This window comes from Polistes canadensis, unplaced genomic scaffold (assembly GCF_001313835.1).
Source record: "Polistes canadensis isolate GaletaPanama2010 unplaced genomic scaffold, ASM131383v1 scaffold_3, whole genome shotgun sequence".
Taxonomy (NCBI): domain Eukaryota; kingdom Metazoa; phylum Arthropoda; class Insecta; order Hymenoptera; family Vespidae; genus Polistes; species Polistes canadensis.
Window position 1 is genome coordinate 1,854 of NW_014569550.1, and position 20,966 is coordinate 22,819.

Consider the following 20,966-nt stretch of genomic DNA (forward strand, 5'->3'; position numbering starts at 1 on the left):
CACAAAATAATATTTTATTTTTTTTTATTTACTATAAAAAGACAATAAATAACATGGTAGTAAAAGAAAAACATAATGCATGTAGTATATAAACAAATAATGCACCATAATGCATCAAAATTCAGTATAACTTCCTAGTAAAATAATCTTTTTATTAGATATTTATATAATATTGTACATAAAGAATTTAAATCATACTGTATTCCCGCTTTTAATATTACTAGAGCTTCTCTCTCTCTCTCTCTCTCCTTCTCTCTCTTGAAAACAAAGCTTATAAAGAACTACGTATGGTCCATAACTAAGATGCTGCTAGCAATATTGACTAGAAGATTTATCAGTAGAAGGGGGTTTGAACAGTATATCGGTATATGTCACAACCTTGATCAAAAACAATTATCCACAGCTGTTAGTTCCAAGAGACAAAAAATGGTGAGATTATTTAGCACAAATAGTATATTTATTATATATCAAACATATTTGAATATAAATAAAGTTATAAATATTATAAATCAAGATACTATTTTGTGTTTAAAGAAATCAATATGTTCAACCACTTGTTGTTACTCTATCTTTTTATTTGTGAATTGTACAAAATCTACAATATCTATGTAAAAAAAAAAAATTTTAAGAAAATGAATTTTGTATCATTATATTTCTTTCTATAACAATAAGAAAAATATAAATGAAATATTGATTTAATAAATAAATAATAAATAGATCTAATTAATATGCAAATAATAATATATATTAAAATTGATGTCGATAATATATTATGATAAGATGAAATAGTATCTTACCGATAATATGAGTGCTTACTTAATTTTAATAATATTTTTACCTTATATATGCATATTCAATAAATTATATTTATTCAGATTTGTTAATATAAAATACATAACAGTGTTAATATACCATGATTCTAGAAGAAACTTGCACAACAAGAGAGAGACGTACTCCTGAGTCCATTGTTAGAAAGCGGATGGTCTGTCCAAGCAGAGCGAGATGCTATATATAAAGAATTTGTATTTAAAAATTTCAACGAAGTAAATTAACATCCTTGTTAATTCTAAACGATTGCATGCATTACCATTGTTCTGATTGCTATATTTATATTTTTTAATAGGCTTTTGGATTTATGTCACGAGTAGCCCTACAATCAGAAAAGATGAATCATCATCCTGAATGGTTTAATGTTTATAATAAAGTAAACATGACTTTGTCTACGCATGATGTTAATGGATTATCGCAGAAGGATGTCGATCTGGCAACATTTGTTGAAAATGTTGTTAAAACTTACAATAATTAAATTATTGAAAAATCAATGCACCAAGAACCAATAATATATGATGAATATATCTTAATTGTGTTATAATATTTTTTAAAAAAAGATTATCTTATATTATAAAATGTTAATATTTTGTTATATTTTTGATTATATAATTACATAATAAAGTTTCTTTACGCCGTTATGAAATATTTAGATCTAATTTATACACAAATTGATTATGAAATAATTATTTTAATTTCTATATAACATTTTCAAATTGCATTCGTATTTTGATTCCTTAATATGCACCAATCAAAAAATACCTCTTTTAAAATATCAGATATATCTTTTTATAAATAAAATATTAATATATATATATATATATTTGTTTAACACATAAATTAAATACAATCTGATGACATTTATAAATAAATTTATTATGATTATTTAATTTATTTAGATCGATTTTCATAATCGAGATTAGATCTTTCGATTATATAAATCAACTCTGTAAATACGATTATATTTAGTGGTGTACGTTTCATACATTCACACATACAACATCAGAAAAAAAAGTACATATATATCGTTACTATCCTTGTGTCTCTAGTCACTTTTCTACTTAGAAACTACATTTGTAAATTAAGATCACTTCGGATTAAACGTTTCTAAACTTAACCAATAAAATAGTGAGAAAAAATTAGTCGAAAATTTGTGTGGCATATATATATTATTAATAGTAATTAAATATTTTCAAAATCAACGTTACTTTGGAATTTCTAACAAGATGATTTTACAAAGAATAGCAAATCAATATGTTTTGCGTAACATCAAACAATTTGGTAAGTTATTTGTTTTTATGTTTTCATATTCTCTTTGCACATTAAAATAATATTTGGATAAGTAACGTTTATGTAATCGTTATCATTTGTTTAACCTCACTATAGTTCTTCTCTAATGCATTTCCATACTGTAATAATATGTAATATTGATAATATTTTTGAAAAAAATGTTGAACAAACATGATTTTTTATTTCAGAATCTATTACAAAACCTAGTTGTATGTTATCGCACTATGGACAATTGTCACGAACAACCAAATTTTCTTCGTCCCTTACAAATTTGAATCTTACCAATACTAAATTAGCTAATAATGAAAATCGTCAATTATTGACAAAGGTTTATATATTTATGATATATATCTTTGAGGCGTATTCTTTGAAAATAACTTGACAAACTATATTTTAGAAATCATTTATCATTTTGTTAACAGTTACCTATGTCTTTAACCTTAAGTGGAAATCAATCTCGCTTTGCTAGTACAACAGGCAGTCATGTACGTTTATGGGTCGCAGAGAAATTAGTTTCTGCTGCGATGCCAGTTTTACTACCAGCTTCTTTATTATTGGAAAATCCAGCTATCGATGTTATAACTGCTGTTCTAGTTGTAATGCATATGCATTGGTACGTACTTTGTATTGGTCAGATGCATGTCTATTTAAAAAATCATTAATCATTATATTTATATAAATAGGGGTTTGGAAGCTTTGGTTGTTGATTATGCAAGACCTATTATTCTTGGACCGCTTCTTCCTAAGGTATTCCATCTTTTGTTAAATCTTTTGTCAATTGTAACACTTGCTGGGCTTCTTGTACTAATTTACAATGGACCTGGTATTGGAAAATCTATCAAAGATGCATGGAGGATCGGTCAACAAAAAACTACTTAGGTACTTAGAATAAAAAGGTCAATAAGTGAAATAATTTATTGCGATAAGTTACATATGACGTAGTTACCTTCTTTCTAAATTGTACAGAAATAAAATATTTATTATCTTACACCTGTAAAAAAACTTCATTTAATTAAAGGTTAATATACGTTAATATAAAATCTTGATCAAATTAAGGCCAACAAACAACCAAAGTTATATATTTATTCTTCATTGTTTTGTACAAAATATTATTGAATATATACGCCCTGTTCTAAACTTTATTGTTTCACTACAGCTTATTATAAACACATGTGTATACAAGTGAAAATATTTTTTTAATGCACATCTATTCTTTATGTTTAAAAATATTACTTTATTTTTATATATCACTACTACAATTAAACTTCTAAGACCATTTGTTGTTTATTAGTTAAACTAGTTAGAAGAATTTTTTCTGTTGTCACAGGACCATCTAAAAAAATTTAAGTAGGATTATTATGTATTAAAATAAAAATAGTTAATTGAAATTAATTATAAATATTTATAAATAATTTTTATCTATACCTAGCTGATACCAGCCAGATTTTCCAGTTTCTGATCTAGCTGAATTTAAAGCTTGCCGAATAGCAAAAGGAATTACACAACTCATACACAATGGAGGTTCGCCAGTTGCTATAACATAATTTATTTACAATAAGTCGGACATATATATATAAATTATTATTATAGTTATCAATTTTTTGTATTTACCTTTAGAACGTAATACACCTAATCGATTCGGTGTATTCCTTCTAAATGAAACTCTAAAATCAACTGGAATGTCTTTAGCGCCAGGAGGTTTGTAATTCTAAATCGAAACGGAAACATAAACATCATTAGTATATGAAATTAGATTTGTTCTCACAGATCAGTTAAGATTTTATATAGATATACCCAAGTTCTATAATTCGTTAATGCGCCAGTTTTCGGATCGTAAATCAAATCTTCAGAAGTCCAATATCCAATTCCCATGATGAAAGCACCTTCTACTTGACCTAAGTCAATCTCAGGATTAAGACTGACACCAGTATCTTCTAACAGATCAACTCTTTGTATAAGATGTTGTCCTGTAAGTACGTCAATTTCAACCTCTGCAATAGTTACACCATAAATTTTGTAAGGTGTTGCATCTTTCGCTGTAAACCTAAGAATAATATGAATATATTTAATTATTGTTTTTTTTATCGGATAAACAAATAAGTTGCCCAAAGAAATAAAACAAAAAATGTTATCTTATATTTGTGTACATGTAACGAGCACATAGATCAACGTCCTTCATATTTGCTGCCATAACTAATTCCTGCCAAGTAGGATTTTTTAATTCCTGCTTAATAGGCTCTAATCTTGCCAGAAGTTCTTTGCAGGCCATCATAGTTGCCTAAAATAAACGAAATTTAACATACTCATGCCCAGTTGAAATTTTCTTACGAATTTCTAGAAAAACATAAAAAAGAATAGAAAATACTCACGTATGCACAAGATTCACTTGTGATACTTCCACCTGTGACAGAATTATTAGGAGCAGTGAAATTATCACTGGGTTTCACTTTAACAAGTTCCAAATCTATACCGAGAATATATGCTGCTACTTGAGAAATCTAACAATAATAAAAAATAACAAAAAATTCAAATCAGTTGAATTAGTTACATGATAAAATTATTATTTCTGTTTTAATTTAAAAATATTTAGTTACTTTTGTGTGAATACCCTGTCCGCATTCAGTTCCACCATGGGAAACAGAGACAGTTCCGTCACGTGCATAAATGCTAACCATAGCATTAAATTGTCCCCAATACATGAGAGGATACTTCATTGGTACCAATGCCATTCCTTTCTTTTTCCAACGATTTTCCTGTGAAACGTATACCATAAAATAAAACAACACAAATAGGACAATCTATACATATATCCTTAAATAAAAAACTTGATTATTTACATTATTAAACATTTCGACTGTTCTTTTCCTCGAATCGTAATCAGCAGATTTTTTCAAATCTGCTATCATTGGTTCTAACACAGCTTTATCCTCTGCATTCATGTTAATCAATTTAACTTCTGTAGGATCTTTGTTTAATTCTGCAGCTATATGTTCCATTATGTTTTCTATTAAAGCTATTGCTTCGGTAGATCCTGACGCAAATATAATACTTATTACATATCATATAATTATAACAAATCGTTTAAATTTACCATACCTGGTGCTCTAGCGTAAGTGTTGGATGGAACATCAGTTTTAACTTCGTAACCATTGCAAGTCCATCTAGTAGCATCGTAACAGCTGTAATTAAAAGATAGATCTTAATAAATTATTAGATAATTATTATTATATATATGCATATTTATTATTAAAATTATTAGAAATTTATTAGACAATTGTTTGTTAATTAAACATAGTTACGATTATTAATTTATTATTAAGTTATAATTATTTTGCATATATATAATAGTATAAATAATTTTATATTCATTTAATAAAATAATCTTTAAATATGTATATTATATATCATATCGTATGAATACTATAATATACCTTTCCATATGATGCATTACAATTGGTGCATGCACTTCATTAAAAGAACAACCTAGATTGCTCCATTGATTAGAATTTAAATATTGAATACGTCCTTTATTGTTCACGCCGATTTCGTAATCCTGTTTGGTTGGAACTCTCTTGCCTATGCTCATCATATTACTTTCGATTGACATAATGAGTCTTGCTGGTCGATTAAGTTTGTGACATGCAAGAGCACATGCACAAGCTATTTGAGTAGCTCGAGAAATTTTTGATCCATACGCACCACCCAAACGTCTTACACTAATGTTGATGCTAAAAAATAAAAGGTATTTATTTTATAAGGATGATATTAATCGAAGGTGATCAATAAATGACAGTATTTCATTGACTGACATTAACTAATAGACAGAAACGAAGATTTTAGGACTATACTTATTCTACCTAAATTCCATACCTATTATTTTGAACTCCTAGGCAAAGAGCAATTGAAACTTGAGTAAGATCCATCCATTGAGTTGCTGCGAAAACGTCCATACCATCCTCAATCGGAATGCAAACGCAAGATTGAGTTTCCATAGTGTAATGATATTGAGGACCAAGAGAGAAGGAGCCTTTAATAACGTGTTTCGTATTTTTACCTACAAATTGTTCAAAATAAAATATCTACGATATTTATTGTTAGTTACAATAGATTAATTAATTTAATTACCTTTATTTTTGGCAGAAACATTCACAGTTTGGAAAATCCTGGTTTTATCATTAGAAGCTAAAGCATCGTCGATGGTTATTATTGGTTTCGTTTTCAATGCATCAGTGTACGTTATTTTTACTTTTTTTACAGCTTCATTTGCAAGAGCATGAGTAGTTGCGACTATTATTCCAACTGGTTGTCCAGCATATGAAATTTTATCTTCCGCGAATAGCTAAGGATAATAATTTGATGCATAGGTCATTTTTTTTTTATTTAATATGATACATACTATAGAGAACGTAAAAAAAGGAGAAAGAGAGAGAGAAATATCTGTTTTAAGCAGTTCTTTAAAAAAATAGCGATTCAATTAAATCAAAAGACAGAAAAATGATGTAGTCTACCAGTTCATCTTCATTGAGCATCTGCAGCTTACTGGAACTTGAGATGAATATATTTTTTCCAGGAATATCTTTTGCTGTATAAAAAGCCACCACTCCTTTCATTTCCTATAAATACCATCAATTTAGTAATTGAACTATCTTCAATGATTATTTCTTAATGATAACGTACCAAAGCTTTCGAAGCATCGATATTTTCAATTTTACCACTAGCCACTTCAGTTGAGACGAAAGCACAAAAAACCTCGTCTTTTAAAGGCATTATATCATTGACGTATTGTCCCTCTCCCGAGGTCTGATAAATGGATTCCCTTTTTGCAATAGGTTTGTTCAGTGGCCAAATATTTTTATCCGTATTGAAATCTTGTTTAGCAGATGATAATTCGCGTTCTAAAATTGTCCCACCGCTTCGAAGTTTTGAATCAATGTTTTCTGATCTTATACTTAATATAAACTGAAAAAAAAAAATCTCAGATTTTATTTATATTTATTATTTAAAATAAAATTATTTAGTATAACTAATATTGTAAATTTTTTAATTTGAAGATTTTCTTTTCGTAATAAAATTATTAATAATACCTTGTAAAATAATCCTTCAGCCAACGTTTTTCTAAATTCAGGAGAATAATCAGGCAGAATGTGATCAGGATTTAATTCTTTGTCCAATACGTCGATAGCAGATTTGATAACGTTCTTGTCGAATATGGATTTGTTAAGTAGAAATTCTTGAGTATTTTCTGCATGCATCTGAAAGAAACAATATCATATTTAAGATTCATCAAAAATGTTCTTATTTCATTGTATCCTAAATTACTTACAAAATCTGGTCGAATTCCACCGAATAGTATGTTGGGTTTTTCTAAAACTATTCCATTTCCATCCAATTTAAATAAAAAACCAGCGTTAATATGGGCATGGGCATTCTGAGCTCTTGGCATAATCTACATAAAATGTATAATTATATTTATTTATAATTATTGTTTATTTTATTTTACTCTAATTACCTTGTAGGATCTAAATTCGTAAGAGCTACCGAGAGTTGGAAGAACAATACTGTATATAATCTTGTGTCTCATATCACTTTCAAGAAATTGTAGCAAATTCATGTCTATCTTATTTCCAGGACTTTCGACTGTAATTTACAAAAAAAATTGTTATTTATTATATAATATAACGATTGATTAAATTTTATGTATAACTATAAATGTAAAACTATAAATCATAATTTTATTAGAATGAGATTAAACTTATATAGTAGTCGAAAAATAAAATTAGGAATTCTGATTGGGAAATATTTTATTTATCGTATATATTTATTTACTCACGTATGTGTATGCGTGCACCAGCAGTTTGTAGTATGAGGAATAAATCCGATGGAAATTCATGGTGTGCGTGTTTAATCATGAGATTACCAGCTATGCTACCGATCTAAAAATATTTTTACTCAATCGATTGATCGATCATTTAATAATTTATTAAACATTTATTTTGTGAAATATATTTTTTTACGATTGCTTACATTTCGGACTGGCACACTTGCAATTAAATCAATATGATGAGCCAAATGACGTAAATATTGGAAGCCATCATCTTTTGAATATTTCTCGAAAGTGTTCATTGCCACCGTGAGGGACACATTGCTGCCAAGTATCAAAGAATTTTCAGTTTTTTCTATTCGACGTAAATCAGGTATATCGTTTATGTCGATATAAAGATCTGGTTTAACAATTCTATAGACACCTGTAATATATTTATTGAATGGATTATATCAGCTGGTAGACAAACAAAAATTCATTCGTTTTTCTGTTTTTTTTTTTAATTCGAAAAAACTACGAACCGTGAGCCGTATTTCCACCATTCAGTATATAAGTAGAATTCGAATATTTCTGAAACGTTGAGAATAGATTATCGACCGAAAGTACTTTGTGGAAGTCTGCGTCTTCCAATTTCATCGAGACAGGGGTTGAATTTTGCAGACTACAAATTCGCCCATTTTCTCCATTTTTACAAGGCATACCATTTTTTGGGCACATTTTTATTTTATACGATTCCTAAGGAACACAATACAAAACATATACGAAAAAGTCATTGTCATATCGAGTTTTTATTAAAAAAAAAAACAATTGTTCTTACTTCGATATCTTGAACGGCCTCCACTAACTTGGGTGATGCATCAGAAGCAAAAGATTTGAATGCATCTAATATTGGTCTGTAACCCGTGCATCGGCAAATATTACTACCAAATGAATTCTCGATTTCTTTCATTGTATGTTTCTTGTCCTTCAAGAGACTGAAAATTTTTAATTTATTTGATTTAACAGAAAAATATGTAATACATATTTGTAATAAATATTTTTATCATTAATTTGCATGACTTGAAAATAATGAATCACTCTATATCCAATAATGATTATTTTGATTTTTATTCTTATTTATAAAATTTTTGTGTTAACCTGTAAAGATTCATCACCATGCCAGCTGAACAATATCCACACTGTGATCCATTCATTGCTGCCAAGGTTGTTTGTATAGGATGATACCCTTTCATTCTATTACCTATACCTTCGATAGTCTCGATCGCCCATCTACAAATAAAAAAAAAACAAAATAAAATCTTATGTCAGAAATCAGAATTATTATTAATAATTTTTATTGGATACTTTTTTAATTTAAAAGTTTTCTTAGAAGCATAATAAGAAATGTATATAAATGAGTCATTATTAATAATATTAATACTAATTACAAATATATTAAACGTACCCGTTGCATATAAAAATAGGTACAAGACAAGAATTAACTGCCATTGTTTCTCCTCTTATTGTGGCAGCAACGATACAAGCACCACAACCACCTTCGTGACACATAGCTTTTGTACCACGTAATTTCGCATATTCTCTAATAAAAACGTTTAGAGTCGTATTAGGTGGGACATCCTCGGATACTAAAAAAAATAATAATATATTTTGTTGTAATTTTTATTATTATTTTATTTTATTTAAATTTGTCGATGATAGTACCTGTGTATGGGTTACCGTTAATAGTCAAGTCGACGGTAGATTTAGAATCCCTAAAATATAAAAATGAATATACATTGTATTATTTATTTATAAAATTTTCACACACACTTTGTTAATAAAAAAGAAGTCTTATATATTTTGTACTTTGTGTAGGACAATTAAACACAAATAGAGAAATTTATCCGTGAAAGCTGTTTAATATAATCTATTTTTAAATGTAATTGACGATATTTTTCTTTTTAATATAACAACCTGTCAAGTGTGAAATGACAACTTTTTTTTCCAACCGTATAAGTATTTTCTTTGTTAAGAAAAATTTCTTGAAGCTTATCACAAGTTAAATGACATTTTTTTTTAACAAATTAGCGATAAATTAATATTAAACTGCGATTTGCTCCCGTGACAAATCAAGACTAAACAAAAGAACTGTATAAAGCGAAAAACATTTCGCAAAAAGGCCGAAAACAGCACTATGATATTGTTTATGTTTTGTTTAAGTAACAATTATAATTACATACATAAGTAATTTTTTTTTAAAAAAAAACACTTGTTCGCCGATGTCAAGCAAAATAATTTTTTGTTGAAATTTTCATTTCTAAATCATCGAAAGACCATAGTATACTATATCGTTGAATTAGTATTATTATGAACTATAATACTGTCAAGTCAAAAACACTAAGTACCATTTAAAAAAATAAAGGTAGCCTTAAAAAACATTAAAAAAAATTTTTTTCGAACTTTTTTTATTGCAATATATATTCAATCAAAAACAGATCAACTTTTGTTTAAAGTATTCTTTTGTCAGGTTATCGTAAGTACTTAAAAAATCGTGACTAAAGACATCCTGTATATTTATTTTTTTAACGAAAGAATAGATAAGATAACAATTGTACTTGCAAAAATACATTTATTTATATTATCTATAGATATATATTATTATATGATTGCACAACTTCTATTCAAATTGTAAAATGCGCAATAACTGTAGTTATGTTAGTTATGAACTCTATTGTTTTCCGTCATTCATATTTATTGCACTAACATTTTCTGAACATGTTATATATATATTGTATATATTGTTAGAAAATAATTATAGATTGTATATGCATTAGATAAAAAAAGAGAGAAAGGGTGAGAGGGGGGGAAATGATTATCTTAAGTAATATTTTTTATACAATCACATGTTTATATCAAGCAATTTATACTCATATTGTTCGTATGCAAATTAGAATGTATCCAATTACTTTTTTTTTCTTTAACTTTTATTTCATTCAATTTTTTACCAATTATTATATTCACATATTGTTGCTTTCTATGATAAAATTTTTTGTTTTCTTTAGAACAAATAACAGATATTAAAATTAATCTGATTTTTGTTGTTAACTAAAATGAACGTATACGTAACAAGCATACATCAGAACATTAATAAAAATATTAACGAGATATTTCCTTTGATTACGAGGGTTAGATTTAACGAGACTAAATCGAACTCGCTAATCCGTTTGATAATATATGATTTGTCTTAAGGAAGATTGTAGTATAAGTCTGTGTAGGTTGTAATATACAAAATTTATTATCATTCGGATGTTGCATCATTAAATTATAATTTATACGACCAGTACTCAAAGCTTATTAGGTATTTTCTTCAATAGATTACGTAAGAAATTATTCAAGAAAATGTGAAGTTAAAGAGACAAGAACTCGTATTTAGCAAAATTGTATATTACTTATTTATATCGTATATCAAATTTAAGTTTTACGTGCTTTGATATTAGTGATATTAATGTCCTTTATTTAATTAAAATTATATTTTTTTAATTTCTTTTGTTTTTCATTGTATTAATAAATATCGTCATATACGTATATTCGTATATTTAATGTATATTGTATATAATTCCATGATAAAATTAATTCTTTATTTGTAATTAAAGAGTAACGTAAAAAAAATGTAGGTTTAATACTACATAATAAATTTTCGTTTTGCTTGTTGAGTTAACAAAGATCTAAGGGAACTTTCAAGACACCTTGTATATACACACATACGTTCAATATGTAATAGGAAGCGTGAGAAAACGTCGTCATGGGTATGACTTGATTAAATCTTGTCTGATATGTTATATCCTTTCTATAAAGAACAGTTGTTATTCATTTTATGCACGTATATGTATGTACATCCACCTACTTTTTTATATTGTATTTATATATATCTAATTGTATATAGAAATTCTTCAAACTAGCTATTTGCCATGAAAGAAAAACTTATTTCTTGGCTCCTTTTACCTGTTAACTACTTATTTACTTAGAGTTACGATTACGAATACACGAATATGCACATACACATGAATATATAATGCCTAAAATACTACACTATGCTTTAATTACTAGGAAGTAATATACACGTTGAATTGAAATTATCTTATCGTTACATGCAAATGACTCAAGAAATACTGTTTTATATTTAAACAAAATTATTTTGCTAGTATTGCAATATCTTTGGGGAAATTGATTAATTGATTAAATTACATTATTTAAAATTTTTATTATTTATCAACGATTAAAATTATGATATATTTTATTAGTGACATGTAAAACTCTCTAATCTTATCTTATTATTCCTATATTTAAAATTTCTTTATCATTATCATCGTTTCTCGTATGTTCATATAATGTTTCCAGTTACACAAGAAGATATATTTTGCTAGCTATGAGAAATTTTATTATGGAATGAAATTATGTAATAAGATATAAAAGAATTCAACGAATATAAAATTGTTATATCATCCGATATAATAATTTTGGATATATGAATGTATACATCTTCGTTATTTTTGCTTTTATAGAAAATTGTTTGGGAGAATGTTACATTATTTCAAAAAACAAATCTAATGATAGAAAGTATTTTCTTTTCAAGATAATTTTGTTTAAAAATTTTCATACTTATCAATGATTTTTAAATTGAAGTAAAAAAAATGTCTATCTGCTTGGAATAAAAATAATGAAGTACTTGTAATATATAAAAATATATATTATCTATTGCTATCTGAAAATTTTTCAAGAAAAAAAAATATATAAAAATATTAATCTTAGAGAATGTTCCTGTGCGCGCAACCTGATCAAGCAATTTTCTATGAAGTTTATAAAAAACCTTTGCTCACAACTACGCGAACAGTGGGAAAGAAGTTAAACTAAGAAAGTATGTTAAGATTCCTTGTAAGTAGATACTTTATTATTATTTCAATCACGTTACTTTCACGTTTTAACTAGTTAGTTGTGTAATCGAATAAAAAGTTTCATTTGTTGCAAAATTTTGTTTCTAGATATTCGCAATATCATGTGAAACGAACTAGATATTAATCGAAAAATAATCTATAATTTTACATATCAAATACACTAAGATTTTAAATTATTATATTTTTATTTATTTTCCTAAAGACGACAAAAATCAAATATATATACGTGTACACACATACCAAAGTAAGTCCATTGTCGGTGCCATAATTAATACAAATTCGACACAAACAAATGAAATCTAAATTGTTTTAATTTCTCGATCACACAATTTTGTTTTCTACACGACGAACTTATTTATAAACAGATATGCGTTTATCCGATTGCAAGATGATTTGAAACTTTTTAAAAAGATAAATTTTTGCTCAACCTATCTTTTATCCGAACGATTTGAGAGAAGGATTGTAACTATCTCATATAACCGGAGAAACTACTCTTATGATACTGCTAGAATCGGTCCCCACTATTGTACAATCCATAATTGTCGGCATCATTCAACGTGCAGCGCTTCTTGGCAGAAATTGAAATTGAAATTGTATAGAAAACAAATATTATAATTAATGATTTAATACCCAAACAAAAGACTTGATTTATTAAATATTTTATATGCGTTAACATTAAATTTTTAAGTAAAAAATCAATGTTATATATTTATTCTCTTCGTTTAGTTGCAAATATTGATGAATACATTCGACCTATTCTCGAAACATTATAATCTCAATTTAAAAATTATAGCTTGTATAACTTGCAACTTACTAACGTGAGTTAAATTTACAGCACCATTTGATCTTTATTAGTTAAACTCGTGAGGAGAATTTTTTCCGTAGTAACGGGACCACCTGTAATTGAAATATTATTTATTACACATTTATATATTTATAAATATTATAAAACCGTTTGAATCCCAGAGGATTTTCAAAGAACGAATATATCGAAATAGCCTGAACAACGCGATTGCGAGAAAGCTCAAACTGTGCGTAGCACTTACTTTGTTTAATGGTAATTTGACAGTCAACGACATGCATCGTCAATTGTTCATGACGTTCAAAATGTACTGGAATTTATTGGCACAAAATCTGAAGAGTGCGATTAAGTTACTTGGGATTCTAACGGTTAAAAATAATTGATGAAAACAACAATTAAATATTTATATAAATAACATTATTACCTAGTGGGTACCAGTCAAATTTTCCAGCATCTGATCTTGCTGAATTTAAAGCATGTCTAATAGCAAAAGAAATTACAACACCCATACATAGTGGAGGTTCGCCAGTTGCTATAACATAATTTATTTACAATAAGTCGGACATATATATAAATTATTATTATAGTTATCAATTTTTTGTATTTACCTTTAGAACGTAATACACCGAATCGATTCGGTGAATTTCTTCTAAATGAAACTCTAAAATCAACCGGAATATCTTTAGCTCCGGGAGGCTTGTAATTCTAAATCGAAACAGAAACACAAGTATCATTAGTATATAAAATTAGATAGTTTCCATCAGATACAGTTAAGATGTTGTATCGGTATACCCAAGTTCTATAATTCGTTAATGCGCCAGTGTTCGGATCGTAAATCAAATCTTCAGAAGTCCAATATCCAATTCCCATGATGAAACCACCTTCTACTTGACCTAAATCAAGCTCAGGATTAAAACTGACGCCTGCATCTTCCAACAAATCAACTCTTTTTAGAATATGTTGTCCTGTAAGAACGTCAATCTCAACCTCTGCGACGGATACACCATAAGAGCTATAATTAGTAATATCTTTCTGCGTAAACCTAAACGAAATATGTATAAAATAAATTCTTTTGTATATATTAGATAATAAAATAATGTTTCTTTTCAAAACTAGCAGAAAATATCATTTGTTTTGCGTTTACATGTAACGAGCACTAAGATCGACGTTCTTCAAATATGCTGCCATAACTAATTCCTGCCAAGTAGGATTTTTTAATTCCTGCTTAATAGGCTCTAATCTTGTCAGAAGTTCTTTGCAAGCCATCATGGTTGCCTAAAATAAACGAAATTTAACATACTCATACCCAGTTGAAATTTTCTTACAAATTACTAGAAAAACATAAAAAAAAAGAATAGAAAATACTCACGTATGCACAAGATTCGGTTGTTATACTAGCACCCGAGAAGATGTTATTAGGAGCAATGAAATTATCAGTGGGTCTCACTTTAACAAGTTCCAAATCTATATCGAGAATATATGCTGCTACTTGAGAGATCTAACAATTAAAAAAAAATAACAAAAAATTCAAATCAGTTGAATTAGTTACATGATAAAATTATTATTTTTGTTTTAATTTAAAAGTATTTAGTTACTTTTGTGTGAATACCCTGTCCCATTTCAACTCCTCCATGAGATATAGAAACAGTACCGTCGCGTGCATAAATGCTAACCATAGCACTGAACTGATCGAATTGTACTAAAGGAAACTTCATTGGTACAAAAGCTATTCCCTTCTTTTTCCAACGATTTTCCTATACAACAATTAGAATAAATATAATGAACGCTGATGAAACAATTTATGAATGAAAATACAATAGTTAAAACAAATGATTTGTTCATACACTATTAAATATTTCAATAGCTTTCTTTCTCAAATCATAATCAGAAGACTTTTTTAAATCATCTATCATTGATTCCATCACATTTCTATCCTCTTCAGTCATATTTATCAATCTAACTTCTATGGGATCTTTCTTCAGTTCCATAGATATATGTTCCATTATATTCTCAATCATAGCAATAGCTTCCGAAGATCCTAATGCGAAAAGAGTGTTGTTTTTTAAAGTTCGTAATATCCTAAAAAATTATTTAACATACCTGGTCCTCTACACCAAGTGCTGGATGGAATATCCGTTTTAACTTCGTAACCATTGCAAGTCCATCTATCAGATTTGTAGCAGCTGTGAATTATAAAATAAATGTTGATAGATTATTAATAAAATTATTATAGTTTATTATAATTAATTTAAAATAATCTTCAAAAATTTGTATATAATATATTATTATATATATGAAAAATATTCTACGTACTTTGGTAAATAATGCATTATATGTATTCCAGTCATCTCATTATAAGAAGCACCAACGTTGCTCCATTGAATTGAATTTAAATATTGAATGCGTCCTTCATCGTCCACACCAACTTCGTATTCCTGTTTAGCTGGAACTCTCTTGCCAATCGACATCATGTTACTTTCAATCGTCATAATAAATCTCGCAGGTCGATTAAGTTTGTGACATGCAAGAGCACATGCACATGCTATTTGAGCTGCCCGTGTGAGTTTTGCTCCGTATCCACCACCTAAACGTCTTACGTTGATGTTGATACTAAAAAATAAAAATAAACGATATAAATTTATTACTGTGTATATAGGTATTAATAATAAATATTTCATTAAATAATACAATTATTACACATTGTTCTTATATAATCATATGTAAAGGTGATTATTGAATGATAATATTTCATGGACTGACATCAACTAGTAAATAGCAACAAAGATTAGGATTATCAAGTAAAAATCTTTCAACCAGAAGATATATATGTACTTATTTTACCTAAATTCCATACCTATTATTTTGAACTCCTAGGCAAAGAGCAATTGAAACTTGAGTAAGATCCATCCATTGAGTTGCTGCGAAAACGTCTATACCATCCTCAATCGGAATGCAAACGCAAGTTTGAGTTTCCATACTGAAGTGATACTGAGAACCGACATTGTAAGAACCTTTGACTACAAATTTCGTGTCTTTACCTGTCGATAAAGTTACTTTAGTCAGAGTATCTATGGTACTTGCAAAAAAAATAAATTTATTAATTTCATTACCTTTTTCTTTTGCCGGTTTATTAACACGATGTAAAAATCTAGTTTTATCATTAGAAGCTAAAGCATCGTCGATGGTTATTATTGGTTTCGTTTTCAATGCATCAGCATACGTTATTATTACTTTTTTTACTGCTTCGTTTGCAATAATATGAGTAGTTGCGACTATTATCCCAACTGGTTGGCCAGCGAATGAAATTTTATCTTCCGCGAATAACTAATGATAGTAATTTTATGTAAACGTAAGGTTTTTGTATTTAATACGATACATAATATAGAGAACGAAAAGAAATACAGAACAAGAGAAAAAGAAATATTTATTTGAAATTATTCTTTAAAAAATAACGATTCAATGAAATCAAGAGATAATATAATGATTTATCTTACCATTTCATCTTCTTCGAGCAGTTGCATTTTACTAGAACTTGAGATGAATATATTTTTTCCAGGAATATCTTTTGCTGTATAAAAAGCCACCACTCCTTTCATTTCCTATAAATACCATCAATTTAATAATTGAACTATCTTCAATGATTATCTCTTAATGATAACATACCAAAGCTTTCGAAGCATCGATATTTTCAATTTTACCACTAGCCACGTCAGTTGAGACGAAAGCACAGAAAACCTCGTCTTTTAAAGGCATTATATCATTGATGTATTGTCCCTCTCCCGAGGTCTGATAAATGGATTCCCTTTTTGCAATAGGCTTGTTCAGTGGCCAAAGATTCGTTTGAATTTCGAAATCTTGCTTAGATGAAGATAATTCGCGTTCTAAAATTGTTCCACCGCTTCGAAGTTTTGAATCAATGTTCTCCGGTCTTATGCTTAATATAAACTAGAATCAAATTTTATTTATATTTATTGTTGCTACGTAATTTCTTTAATATAGCCAATTTTTTCGAGTGATTTTAATTAACTAATATAATATATACGTAAATTGTGTTAGTAATAAATGAATTTACGGAAGTCAATGTGATCGGAACGCGTTATTTAGCTGAGCAATGTATAATCAAGGCTAAAATATTGTTTTATGTTAAAAGGTTCTATCTCAATTATTAATAATATACCTTGTAAAATAATCCTTCAGCCAATGTTTTTCTAAATTCGGGAGAATAATCAGGCAGAACGTGATCAGGATTTAATTCTTTATCCAATATATCGAGAGCAGACTTGACAACGTTCTTATTGAAAATAGATTTGTGAGTTAAAAAGTTTTCAGTATGTGTTGCATGCATCTGAAATAAACAATATAATACTTAAGATTTATGAAAAATATTCTCATTTATTATTACTAAGTTTACTCTTAGGGAAGTTGTTTTTTGGACGGGTTTAATTAAGATGAACACAATATTTATCCGTTGAACGTTTCGTCTCTATTTGAGACTTCCTCAGCAACTAAAATTATTTATTATGACATATTATTTTATATACAAATACCAATTATTATTTTCATCCAAAATTTCTTACAAAATCTGGTCTAATTCCACCGAACAATATATTGGGCTTCTCCAAAATGTTTCCATTTCCATCGAATTTAAATAAAAGGCCAGCGTTTACAAGGGCATGTGCGTTTTGAGCTCTTGGCATAATCTACAGATGATATAATAATTACGTTCTAGAAAATCTTTTTAATTTGTTTAAATATTCATTTGATTTTTTACTTTAATTACCTTGTACGACCTAAATTCGTAAGAGCTGTCAAGAGAATGAAGGACAATACTGTATATAATTTTATGTCTCATATCAGTTTTAAGAAATTCTAGCATATTCATTTCCATTTTTTTTCCAGGACTTTCGACTGTGATTTACAAACAAAAATTATTTCATTTACTACATATAACGATTTTTTCAAATTAATTAATAAATAATATTGGGTTAATTTTCATGTATATATATATATGTTACATAATTATAAATGAATTTACTCACGTATGTGTATTCTTGCACCAGCAGTTTGTAATATGAGGAATAAATCCGATGGAAATTCATGGTGTTCGTGTTTAATCATGAGATTACCAGCTATGCTACCGATCTAACAATATTTTTACTCAATCGATTGATCGATCATTTAATAATTTATTAAACATTTATTTTGTGAAATATATTTTTTTACGATTGCTTACGTTGCGGACTGGCACATGTGCAATTAAATCAATATGATGAGCCAAATGACGTAAATATTGGAAGCCATCATCTTTTGAATATTTCTCGAAAGTATTCATTGCCACCGTGAGGGAAACATTGCTGCCAAGTATCAAAGAATTTTCAGTTTTTTCTATTCGACGTAAATCAGGTATATCGTTTATGTCGATGTAAAGATCTTTTTTTTCAACTCGATATACACCTATAATATAATTATTTAATGGAATATGTCAGCTGGTAGATATTAAAAAGAAAAAATTCATTCGTTTTCTGATTTACATTAATTTGAAAATGATTTTCACTACGAACCATGAGCCGTATTTCCACCATTCAGTATATAAGTAAAATTCGAATATTTGTGAAACGTCGAGAAAAGTTTTTTGATCGAATATACTTTGCAAAACACAGCATCCTCCAATTTTATCGAAAGATCTGTCAAACTTAGCGGGCTACATGTTCGACCATTTTCTTCATTTTTGCAAGGCATACCATTTTTTGGGCACATTTTTATTTTATAAAATTCCTAAGGAACACAATACAAAACATATACAGCAAAAAAATCATAATCATATCGAGTTTTTATTAAAAAAAAAAAAACAATTGTTCTTACTTCGATATCTTGAATGGCCTCCACTAACTTGGGTGGTGCATCAGAAGCGAATGATTTGAATGCTTCCAATATTGGTCTGTAACCGGTGCATCGGCAAATATTACTACCAAACGAATTCTCAATTTCCTTCATCGTTTGCTTTTTATCCTTTAATAGACTAAAAATGTATATAATTGATTTAAATTAATTACTCTTGTTTTATCGTATATGTTTGTTAATAAAATTAAATAAAGTAACATAGTTATGATTGATAAACAATTTTTGTTAAGAATAATCTATTTAACTAAAAAATAAAAACTCGCTGTCTATTCAATCATTATTAATACTATTATTATTATTATTTATGAAAGTTTTGTACTGACCTATATAGATTCATAACCATCCCAGGTGAGCAATACCCACATTGTGATCCATTCATTACTGCTAGAGTTTTTTGTATAGGATGATATCCTTTCATTCTATTACCTATACCTTCGATAGTCTCGATCGCCCATCTACAAATAAACAAAACAAAAAAATAAAATCTTATATCAGAAATCAGAATTATTATTAATAATTTTTATTGGATACTTTTTTAGTTTACAAGTTTTCATAGAAGCATAATAAGAAATGTATATAAATAAGTCATTATTAATAATATTAATACTAATTGCAAATATATTAAACGTACCCGTTGCATATAAAAATAGGTACAAGACATGAATTTACTGCCATTGTTTCTCCTTTTATTGTGGCAGCAACGATACAAGCACCACAACCTCCTTCGAGACACATGGATTTTGTACCACGTAATTTAGCATAATTATGAATAAAAAAATATAGGGACGTATCTATTGGAACATCTTCGCATACTATAATGATAATAATGTTGAGTTAAACTTTTAAACTCGTGCACGGTTATTTTATTTGATTAAAATAATGATTGCTTGACTTTTTATTATTCTTTTTTTCTTTTTATATAGTTTGTCTTTGTCAATCAAATTTTCAGCAATTATAATCAATGAAATAATTCTTACCTGTGTATTGTATACCGTTGATCGTCAAGTTGACAGTAAATTTGGTGTCACTACTATAAAAAATAATATTATATAATTTTAAACAATAAAACATTATTATTTAAAATTATTATAATATTATTATTTCTTAAACGAAACTAATATATAAATATAAATAAATATATATTTTATACATACCAAATGATATCATCATCTGTCGGTGGCATAATTAATGCAATCGAAGTAAATTGAAAATATTTTTATTCTCGATCACACAGAAATATTTTTTAAAAATGAAATATTTTTTATTTTCTGTCTTATATATCCGAACAACTTTCTGGAAAGTTGCAACGTTTTCTTTTAACTGAAAAAAGTGTTACTTATGCTATTCTTATATTTTATCGTTTTTGAATAGCATATCATGTATGAATCTGTAT

At 27.7% G+C, this 20,966-nt stretch overlaps 4 protein-coding genes across 5 annotated transcripts; 2 read left to right on the forward strand and 2 right to left on the reverse strand.

Moving 5' to 3' along the window:
• The first annotated feature begins 256 nt into the window (after window positions 1–256).
• Window positions 257–1,470, forward strand: LOC106785790 (pterin-4-alpha-carbinolamine dehydratase). Of its 2 annotated transcripts, none has more exons than XM_014746520.1 (3): window positions 257–429; window positions 924–1,043; window positions 1,124–1,470. In XM_014746520.1, the coding sequence occupies exons 1-3, from the start codon at window positions 304–306 to the stop codon at window positions 1,304–1,306; spliced, it is 429 nt and encodes a 142-aa protein (XP_014602006.1). In that variant the 5' UTR covers window positions 257–303; the 3' UTR covers window positions 1,307–1,470. The 2 variants fall into 2 exon arrangements, with proteins under 2 accessions (XP_014602006.1, XP_014602014.1); XM_014746528.1 differs by having other exon boundaries at window positions 258–429; window positions 927–1,043.
• Window positions 1,471–1,772: 302 nt separating this feature from the next.
• Window positions 1,773–3,255, forward strand: LOC106786811 (succinate dehydrogenase [ubiquinone] cytochrome b small subunit, mitochondrial). The gene is made up of 4 exons (XM_014748599.1): window positions 1,773–2,109; window positions 2,307–2,446; window positions 2,541–2,731; window positions 2,802–3,255. Exons 1-4 carry the CDS (start codon window positions 2,055–2,057, stop codon window positions 2,995–2,997), a joined length of 582 nt encoding a protein of 193 aa, XP_014604085.1. The 5' UTR covers window positions 1,773–2,054; the 3' UTR covers window positions 2,998–3,255.
• Window positions 3,170–13,355, reverse strand: LOC106786804 (indole-3-acetaldehyde oxidase-like). Its single transcript, XM_014748586.1, has 25 exons — window positions 13,111–13,355; window positions 9,641–9,690; window positions 9,384–9,564; window positions 9,077–9,208; window positions 8,757–8,913; window positions 8,461–8,674; window positions 8,143–8,363; window positions 7,949–8,051; window positions 7,628–7,755; window positions 7,442–7,564; window positions 7,203–7,370; window positions 6,796–7,077; window positions 6,627–6,731; window positions 6,244–6,457; window positions 5,989–6,172; window positions 5,550–5,846; window positions 5,215–5,297; window positions 4,956–5,149; window positions 4,713–4,871; window positions 4,488–4,616; window positions 4,266–4,396; window positions 3,913–4,162; window positions 3,730–3,826; window positions 3,544–3,651; window positions 3,170–3,451 (listed from the first exon to the last, which is right to left on the reverse strand). Exons 1-25 carry the CDS (start codon window positions 13,134–13,136, stop codon window positions 3,378–3,380), a joined length of 3,810 nt encoding a protein of 1,269 aa, XP_014604072.1. The 5' UTR covers window positions 13,137–13,355; the 3' UTR covers window positions 3,170–3,377.
• A 144-nt stretch (window positions 13,356–13,499) lies between these two features.
• LOC106785781 (xanthine dehydrogenase-like) lies at window positions 13,500–20,323 on the reverse strand. The gene is made up of 23 exons (XM_014746508.1): window positions 20,205–20,323; window positions 19,897–20,028; window positions 19,535–19,691; window positions 19,234–19,447; window positions 18,906–19,126; window positions 18,712–18,814; window positions 18,453–18,580; window positions 18,250–18,372; window positions 17,850–18,017; window positions 17,336–17,617; window positions 17,167–17,271; window positions 16,783–16,996; window positions 16,527–16,710; window positions 15,986–16,282; window positions 15,773–15,855; window positions 15,517–15,710; window positions 15,268–15,426; window positions 15,042–15,170; window positions 14,817–14,947; window positions 14,465–14,714; window positions 14,281–14,377; window positions 14,097–14,204; window positions 13,500–13,767 (listed from the first exon to the last, which is right to left on the reverse strand). Exons 1-23 carry the CDS (start codon window positions 20,306–20,308, stop codon window positions 13,700–13,702), a joined length of 3,651 nt encoding a protein of 1,216 aa, XP_014601994.1. The 5' UTR covers window positions 20,309–20,323; the 3' UTR covers window positions 13,500–13,699.
• Between the last annotated feature and the right edge of the window lie 643 nt (window positions 20,324–20,966).